Source organism: Nicotiana attenuata, unplaced genomic scaffold (genome assembly GCF_001879085.1).
Source record: "Nicotiana attenuata strain UT unplaced genomic scaffold, NIATTr2, whole genome shotgun sequence".
In the NCBI taxonomy this organism is placed as follows: domain Eukaryota; kingdom Viridiplantae; phylum Streptophyta; class Magnoliopsida; order Solanales; family Solanaceae; genus Nicotiana; species Nicotiana attenuata.
The window spans coordinates 92,780-102,564 of record NW_017672940.1 but is presented as its reverse complement, the minus strand read 5'-3'; the positions used below and the strand labels follow the sequence as shown (position 1 = coordinate 102,564).

The window sequence follows — 9,785 nt, the reverse complement described above, 5'->3', positions numbered from 1 at the left end:
CGACCTCGGAACCACGCAGACCAACGGCTATATCAAGAAAAAGGGGGGTTCCCAAGGAGTGCAGCTGGATCCGACAAAGTCTGCCAGGCTAGTCTGAGCCCGCATCGTGACGTCAACTAGCTGTCCCATCTCTATATCTTTGTAATAAACGTGTTTATAATATGATGGGATCCTCCCTTTCTATATAAAGGGGGTCCTTGCCATATTGTAGGCATCTGTTGCTTCAGCTGCTCCACAAGAAATATAAAATAACATTTTCGCTGCTCTCTTACAGATCCTCTTGATATTATTGCTCCCATTTATTATCTTCATTATTGTTCATCGTTTATTACTTATCATTGGCCATAAAGAGCCTTCTTTGATTTTATCATAACTGTTAGTCATACTTCGATTACCTGCGGTAGCTCACAGTCGAGCCCCGGAATCGACCTCGAGGCCCCCGAATCGACAAGCTCGAGGCCCCTATTGTTAACCTATCGACTTGATCATCACCTTATCCTTAACTCTTATTTCGCTTCTAAGTCTCGCATACATAGCATCAACTGCTTAACAACCGGCATAAAAATAGATCACGTATTTTTAGAGTCCTACAATCAAATTTAATTATAATTACCATTTTCACGGTAAACAAGTGCAAAAATAAAATTATCACTACGAGAATTGAGAAAATATTAGTCTTTTTTCATGTAGTGTTTCTTAATTAATATCTGACGATTATCTATAATTATTTAGAAGGTTTAAATGTTAAGGTTATTTACATATAATTCAAATAACTCAGATATTTAACATGGTTAATGTCAAATATCAAAATGGAGTAAAAAAATACACTAGCTAAAGAATTTTTTATATTTTTAGATAGCCAACTAAAATGAGTTTTGAATTAAGAATAATATTTTCAATTACATTATTATAAAAATAATTATTATTGAAAAATAATGTTTTAGAAACTGAAATTTTAAGAAAGAAATATTTTTTAAGAGATATCAACACACCAAATAAGAGTTCAAGTAGTAGTAAAAGAGTTAAGTCTTATCTAAAGAGTCATTCATTGTCTCAACATTTGATTATTTTGCCATAAATATGAGTTATTATTTTGCTTCCTGACTATTTTTAGGATCCAATGACACCGGCAAGAATGGTATCAAAAAAGAAAAATAGAAGAATTGGTTAATTTTTTTCATGTAGTTAATATCCAATGATTATCTATATTTACTGAGAAAGTGTAAATTTTAAGAATATTTACATACAATCCAAATAACTTAAATATTTGATATGATTAGTGTCCGCGCATCCGCACGGATATTAATAGTAGTTTAAATTCAAACATAAAGGGTTGTTATATACGATTTCCTTTGGATGGAAGACAGAGGAGAAACAAGAAAAGGTTCAAAAGTGTTTGCAGGGTTTAGTAGCCTTCACTGGACTGGGTGCCGAATACCTAATACCCTAGCTGTTACTTTACAACAATAAATTATTTTAAAAAGAGGAAGAAACAAACATAAACAATATGAAATCCGGATCTCTTTTCACTGGCAGCAGATACGATGCTTTTAGTGATCTGTTATAAACTACGGAGGAAGCATTGATTTATCCCTTATTTGATGCTTATATGTATTCTTTCATAAAGTAGTAAAACCTTTGGCACGACAATTTAAATACGTAAATCCGCATTAAATTTCAGTTGTAAAACTAAAATCAAGTAACACCTACGGCAAGACCTTAACATCCTACACTACATTTGGGTAAGATCGTCATAGCCCATTAACAATATTATTTAGTTGTACGGCTTTATTTACAGGAGATAAGTAACTAAGGTACATTGATATATTTGTAATGTCAGTTTCTTTTATTCAAATTGTAATTGATATTATTTTCTCTATAAAAGGGCATCCAAAAATGTATGTGGAAATATCTTGACCACTTCACTTATTTGTCAGAAAATTGGGGGAAAAAAATTGAAAAAAAAATGATCGGGATGTTTTTTCAACCAAAAGCTATTAGAGAGTTTTCAGTTTTTCTAAAACTTGGAACACTACTCTCTAAACTTGTTTGGTTGAAAAGTCTGAAAAGTGAAAAGAAAAATAATCATAATTTTAACACTTTTTTCTTTCACAAAAAGAACTTAAAAAGCTCTTATCTTTTTTTTGGTGGGAGGTATTAGAAAAAATAATGCAAGCATTAGCTTTGTGCATTACTAATTGCTTGTTTGGTACATTTTTTTAATCTATGTAAAACTAATACAAGTATTTGTTTAACTAGTACAAGTATTAATTGTACATTCTATTTTGTATTATCCAATGTATAACTAATACATAGCAAACCATGGTATTAGCAATGCAAGGATTTTTAATACTTGCATAAACATAGTTAAAGACATAACTGCCCCTCAAATCCCTCAAAATCTATTCCAATTACTTTTCGTCATATTGTGATATTTTAATTATTTTTTTCCCTTTAGCATTCTACTATAATCAAAATAATATCTTATATAATACTAAGTTTGATTTTGAATATGGACAAAGTATAAACTGAAGTTTTCTTTATTTGATAAAAATCTACCCATTATTTTAATAATTGGTGTTTTGTATTATATGTCATAGCAATTAAGTTTTCTTCTCTTTTACCTTTAATATTCCAAATAGTTTTCTATTTTTTTGTCTCTACTTTAAAAAAAAGTTGTCTAGTGTACAAAGTTAAAGAATGTGGAGGGTATTTTTGTAAACAACTCATAATTTAGAAATTATATAATGCTTTAATACACCAAATCAAACAGTGGATAAGAAATAATCTCGGCATAACTAATGTCCGCATTACTAATACCAGCATTACTAATATACCCTATTCCTTTATATATATATATATATATATATATATATATATATATATATATATATATATATATATAATTCACGCCTTTAGGTGGCGCTGGCCTTTATTACAAACCAAAAGATTATACAAAAACTGAGGGGGACTTTTGAGCCAAAACCTCCGGCAAATGCAACTTATTATAAATGGACAACATAGTAGACACAAGGAAAAGTATATCCTGCTATAAATTGTCTTGTAATCTAAGATAGATACAACAAAAAATACCAGATCACTCGAAAAGATTTTTCCTTTGTCTATGCCTTATTGATGCAATTTGAGCTTTATCAAGAACATAAGGGCCTATCGCATTCCTGGGAAGATCTTTAGGATCATAGAAAACTGCTTCCATGTCTTCAATACTGTATTTTGCAAGGGCATATATAGCAATGTTGAATAACACAATTAGCCCGCAAAATAATTCTTCTAATCTCCATGATAGTTTCCTGCATTTGCCACACCAATTTTTCATTGTCTTTTATCATATTAAACACTATTCTTATACCCCTACCAAACGACCCCTACATTCTCTACTTGGCACCCATCCCTTTGATATCTTCTGGAGCCCATATGGCGTACTATAGAGCTCGTAAGGCGTACTATTGCTACTGACTTCTCATTTTCAGGTGCGTTATTTGATTGAGAACTTCTTTGGATCGTCCTAAAGTGTCTCTTTGTAAGTTCTGCAGTCTGAAACTTAATTGGGATGATCAATCTAAGAGGGTTGCCTACAAAGAGAGTGCAGAACATCCCAAAAGGAGTAATTATTTTCATTTGTTTCAATTGTTGTGGCTTACTTTTTTGTTTGGTCTATTGAAAAAAGAATTAGTAGCATTTTTCTATCATTTGTTGGTTTATCCTTAATGAGGAATAACAAAACATGTTTAATACCACATGATTCAACGGGTACTTCATGCCTAATCTTTTTTTTTTTTTTTTAAAAAAAGGAGTGACATATTACTCTAATAACTAGTTATGATTTATTAATAACTAGTTAAGACTATTACAGACTGAAGTGTTCATGTTACTTAGAGCATAATTGCGCCAAAATATTATTACAAGTACTAGCTGAAATAATTCCAACAAAGATAAATAAATTGAAACTAAGCTAGGGATAAATGTTTAAATATACCATTACTCAAGATAAAGAAAACTTCAAACCAAACATATAGCTGGTTACAAGCTAGCAAGAATAGAGATAGTAGTATATTTACTATTACTTGCTTAAAACACACACAAGCACAGGGGGAGATTGCTAATGATTGGAGTACTGTTATGTCTTCACTTAATAGTTCTTGTTCCTTTTCTCCTGTCAAAACACATAATAAAAAACGTCTGCTCCTGTATAAACCATAGAATCCAATATTGGTGGAAACAGATAAGTTGAAGTGTGCATGCTATAGAACAAATACTCCACACATCTGAGCATCTTCCCCCCCCCCCTCCCCCCCCCCCCAAGGCTAGGTTACATTGGAAAGAGCACTAATTAACTAAAAGCTTTTAAAACCTTTAAGGGGTCATTTGGTTGGAATACGATTTATACCGGTATAAGTTATGCCGGTATAAGTTATATTGGGATAAGTTATGCTGGGATTGTTGTTTATTCATTGTTTGGTATGTTATATTAAGAATGACAATTGCATAATTTCTAAGAAGAAGGTATAAGTTATACCGGTGCTAATTACCCCACCTTCTATAAGGTATAAGTTATCCCGGTGTTAAAATTAACACCGGGATAACTTATACCTAGTTTGCGAACCAAACAGAGTATTAAGGTGGTATTAAATTTTTATACCACCCTTATACCTTCTTATACCTCATACCAAACGACCCCTTAATATGTAGAGTATAAGGTAAATCTGATTGGAGAATAAACTTCATTTTCTTGAGCACAATATTCCGAATTAATTAACTAATCATCTTCATGGTTATGACCAATTATGTGCTAGAAAAAATGTACAGTTATTTGCCTTCATCTGAATGTGGCTGCATTCACATCAGACAGATATTTGTAGTCTTCAACATTAATTGTCCTAAGAGGATTACATTGCATATCTTCTTCTTTGACTAGTTTGACATTCAACAATATGCATGAGCATCTGCTTATTAGTTAAGTTGCACTAATATTTTTTAGAGGAATTAACTTGGAAATCAAAACAAGATTAATTGCTCACTTCATCTCTAAAGAAGATCATGAGATAAGTATCCATTAGCATCTTCTATATAGCTTGCATATCAAAAATAGCATAAAGAGCTCAACTGATAGTCAAATTCAGAAGTAAATGCAGAAAATCATTTTTTTCTCATTGCTTTATTAATCAACTGAACTCCGACTTTTTATAAAAGTATAACATGGAAATCAGAATTTGTCTACACTACAAGAAGATGGAACTTTTTTTATTGTCCATCAAGATATTTTTCCCTTAAAGAAAAGATATATAGAGGAGGGAGGAATTCACCGCATCACACTATTAATTAAAGCTGCAATAATGCAAACAATACATTCTTTTATGGCAACGGTTCTGAGTATTAATTGAATTGAATTATGACCATGTGTCAAATGCTAAAGCTTGTAAGATGAATGCACCTGCATGGTTTGTAATAACTCGAGAACTACAAGTCCACATTGATTAAATCAATCACTTTTTGTTGCAACGCCTGGTGATCAATTTTGTTCATATCGCACACCTGCAGGAGGATGCATGATTCATTAAACAAGGTAACGAATGCTTAAACTAGATTACGAAACCAATATACAAGAAACTTATTAAAAGAAAATTTTCTCCAATTATATACTATCTGAGTTTAAGTTATCCTATACTAATAGGATAAAGAACTTTTACATTATTAAATTTAACGGGTTATTTTTGAGGTTACTATATGATGAGATTAGCCTATATATTGTTATAGGTTAACTAAACCTGACAGGAGTAGTATAATTCCTTACACTAGATTCACAAAATATGATTAGATCTTATTTCAATACATATAGAGTACCTCGATCTGAATTGTGTAGAGTGACCTTTGATTCACTTTTGCAGAGACACAACTGACGGCATTAATCCCTTGTTTCAGAAGCTCCCTTAGCACTCTTGAAAGTGGAAAACTTTGCGCTTTACAGTCGACGCTGATTAAGATCTCTATGCCACCCTGCAGGCAGGGGCTTACCGTGACACAATCTGTGAAATTATTTGATCTATAATTTCCATTTCTGATTGAATTAGGTAAGGATGACTTAATTAGCAACTCTCTCCGTTTCTCCAATTCTTTGATATTTGCTTGCATTTCTTTTATATAATTCACAGCTTCATGCATGTGGTCCGATACCGAACGCTTGCCCTATAAACAAACCCAAACAACTGAAATTAAATTAATTTATTATAGCATACAAGATCGCGGAATTCATCTAGAAGCTACAACAAATGGTATTTAAGATTTACTGAAGAGTACTAGTTAGGGTTATGATATACGTACTCCATTAACAAGAAAACACCGTATATGTGTGTTTGTGTGTGTAATAATATTACCTTGACATATTGCAGAGGAAGGAGAGAACGGAGGGAAGAGTAAAGGGCAGACATTTCTCGTCTTCTTTGTCGTTCTATATCTCTATGAATAATTCTTCTAAGCTTAAAATCATCAGGAGGAGCAGGAGCAGCAGCAGTTTCATCTTTCTTATGATCTGGAATATTATTATCAGTAGTACCTAATATTCTTTTGGGTAGTCTCTTATTGACCTGGGAATTGTAAATATTTAAAGGATCATGATGAGTACGTGTCTCCAGAGAAGCATAATCCATAACCAGATCTTGGGAGACCTTGCTTTGTTGGCAAGGATTAGAGAGAATCTGAAACACCAACTCATCATTTTCTTGTAAAGAATACATACTCCTTATTTATCCTCCTTCTTCTTCTTTTTTAATTTCTTCAGTTGAGGAAGTTTTCCAGCTAGAGGTGATATGCATTTATATATATAGTTATATAGTAATTGTAATAATAAAGAAGGGAAGATAGGTTTGTTAGGATTGCGTGATCTTTTAATGGTCCTTAATTAAGATGCCATGATTGTCTGCCTTGTCTCCATAAACAAGTAGCGGTAAGGACCTCATCAGCACCAAATTTTTTATTAAAGCTATATCTTGGTCCTATAGTGTCTTTATTTATTTGATCGATACTGCCACTGTAAATTATTTATAATTGCAACCCCACCATTGTGGTCTCTGTGCACAAATTCAGGAATTGTCTCCAAAGTTAACAAGAAATTGTTTACTAAAGAATATTATAGTCTAAACATTTTCTATAATATGTAAGTCAAAAAATAAAAATAAACATACTTGAAACCCTTTTTTTTCTAGCCTAGGTAAATTTTCATCAGAGAGATTATATCTTCAATGGTTTATTTTCACGATCCGGAATTTCCACCATCGGGATCGTGATGGCGCCTAACCTTTAGAATGCTAGGCAAGCCAACAGGTACAGTTCTATCACACCAATCACTAACCAAAACAGTAGTTAACAATAATTTAAACTAAACCAATAAGAAGTACAAAAATTCTGTAACAGTTTAAAACACTATTACACGACTACCCAAATATATGATGTCACAATCCACGAACTTCTAAGAGTTTCTACAAACACTGGTTTAAAGAAAACACATTTGTTCTCGAAATGAAGGAAAACAGGAAAAAAACTAAGATAGAGGGAAGGGGACTCCAGGGTCTGCGAACGCCGGCAGATCTACCTTGGGTCTCCTAATGGACTGAAGGCAGCAACCCAACTCTAATCAACGAGGTCCGACACCGAAATCTGCATAGAAAGTGCAGAGTGCAGTATCAGTACAACCGACCCCATGTACTGGTAAGTGCCGAGCCTAACCTCGGCGAAGTAGTGATGAGGCTAGGACACGACAAATAACATGAACCTGTGCAGTTAAATCATATACGAGAAAATAACAATAACGGAAGTTTAACAGATAACAACGGGAAGGGGAAAACATGCTGAGGGGATTGCAAAAATAAAGAATCACAACAGTAGAAAATTTAAACAGCTAGTACACCTTGAACTAGTAACAACAAGTAAATACAGTAACGAAAAATGCACGACATAACCCTTCGTGCTTTTACTCTCAACCTCACCATAAAAATCAGATAAGAATGGCACTGCATCACCCTTCGTGCTTTTACTCTCGTCCTTACCATAAGAAACAATAGAAACGGCACAGCATCACCCTTCGTGCATTAACTCTCTCATAACATGGCACGGCATCACCCTTCGTGCATTATCAATATCAGAATACGGCACAGCATCACCCTTCGTGCATTAACACTCATTCACAATATCTTGCACGGCATCACCCTTCGTGCTTTACACTCTTCCTCACCCAAACAACGGAAACAATGACAACCCAGCAAGGGAATCATCAATAACCAACCTCGTTTCAACATTTTACTTCACAATATAAATCTCAACTTGAGTCAATACTCAACCAATATCCAATATCAGGAAAACATAAATAGACTTGTTTAACATGAAGAATAACCAGTCTAAGCATGAACAGTACGTATAAAGAAATACAATAGTCACAAGTACAAGACTCACTCGCATGCTATGACCCGCCAACAACATATAGATACTCGTCACCTCACCTATACGTCGTACTCAACTACTAAACACGTAGAAAATAAGGCAACAATACCTAATCCCTCAAGCTAAGGTTAGCCACAACATTTACCTCGATTCCACGGCCGAACTCAAGCCTCAAATACCGCTTTTTCCTTAGTTGTCACTTCCAATCCACTCGCATCTAATCATAATTAACTTAATAATATCAATTATCTCTAAAGAAATCAATTTCAATGCAAAATTACAAGTTTCCCAACATTTTCCCAAAAAGTCAAAAATCGACCCCGGACCCGCTTGGTCAAAGCTCGAGGTTCGGACCAAAACTCATTCGCTCATTCACCCACGAGCCCAAATATGTAATTAGTTTCGGAATCTGACCCCAAATCGAGGTCTAAATTCCCAAATTTGCAAAATTCCCAATTCTTCCTAAAATCCCTAATTCTACCACGAAAGAACAAGATTTAGGGCTAAAAATCTAATGGGTGTTGATGGAAATTGAAGGAAAGAAGTTGAAGAACACAAACCTATGAATTTTTGTTGAAATCCCTCTTCAAAATCGCTCCTAGGTCGAGTTTTTATGAAAGAGTTATGAGTTTTTGAAAGAATCCCAATTATGGTTCTGTTTTTCAAAGACTGGACAGGTCTTCATCGCATTCGCGATGGACCTGTCGCGTTCGCGGTGCATTGCGGCCAAAAGGGGCTTCGCGTTCGCGATGAGCTCCTCGTGTTCGCGATGGTATGTCTCCCCTAACCATCGCGTTCGCGGGCCTGGGACCGCGTTCGCGAAGAGGAACTCGATGTTTTTCCCAGCCCACCTCCATTACACTACGCGTTCGCGTAAGGTCGGTCGCGTTCGGGAAGGGCTAACCCCCCAATGCTCCGTGTCCGCGACCAACACTTCGCGTTCGCGTAGAAGAAATCCCTCCCCAGCCCAGCTTGCACTTTGCGTTCGCGAGAGTTGCTTCGCGAACGCGAAACACAATGCATCAACATACCAGAAGCAGTAACACAGCATATTTTCTATGTGTAAATCACCCTGTAGCCTATCCGAAACTCACCCTAGCCCTCGGGGCTCCAAACCAAACATGTACTCAAGTCTAAAAACATCATACAGACTTGCTCGCACGATCAAATCGCTAAAATAAAATCTAAAACTATGGATTTAACACCAAAACACATAAAATTCTTAAGAACACTTGAAACTCCTATTTTCACAACCGGACGTCCGAATAACGTCAAATCAGTCCCGTTTCTCACCAAATTTCACAGATAAGGTATAAATATTATAACGGACCTGT

The 9,785-nt window shown here is 34.7% G+C and overlaps 1 protein-coding gene across 4 annotated transcripts; it reads right to left on the bottom strand.

Annotated features, from left to right (window-relative positions):
* Positions 1–2,987: 2,987 nt before the first annotated feature.
* On the bottom strand, positions 2,988–6,810 carry LOC109214994 (transcription factor bHLH118-like). 4 transcript variants are annotated; one of them, XM_019378987.1, is made up of 4 exons: positions 6,393–6,810; positions 5,863–6,204; positions 5,453–5,553; positions 2,988–3,311 (listed from the first exon to the last, which is right to left on the bottom strand). In XM_019378987.1, the coding sequence occupies exons 1-3, from the start codon at positions 6,750–6,752 to the stop codon at positions 5,479–5,481; spliced, it is 777 nt and encodes a 258-aa protein (XP_019234532.1). In that variant the 5' UTR covers positions 6,753–6,810; the 3' UTR covers positions 2,988–3,311; positions 5,453–5,478. The 4 variants fall into 4 exon arrangements, with proteins under 4 accessions (XP_019234532.1, XP_019234535.1, XP_019234533.1 ...); XM_019378990.1 differs by lacking the exon at positions 2,988–3,311 and adding an exon at positions 3,823–4,200; XM_019378988.1 differs by lacking the exon at positions 2,988–3,311 and adding an exon at positions 3,823–4,174.
* Between the last annotated feature and the right edge of the window lie 2,975 nt (positions 6,811–9,785).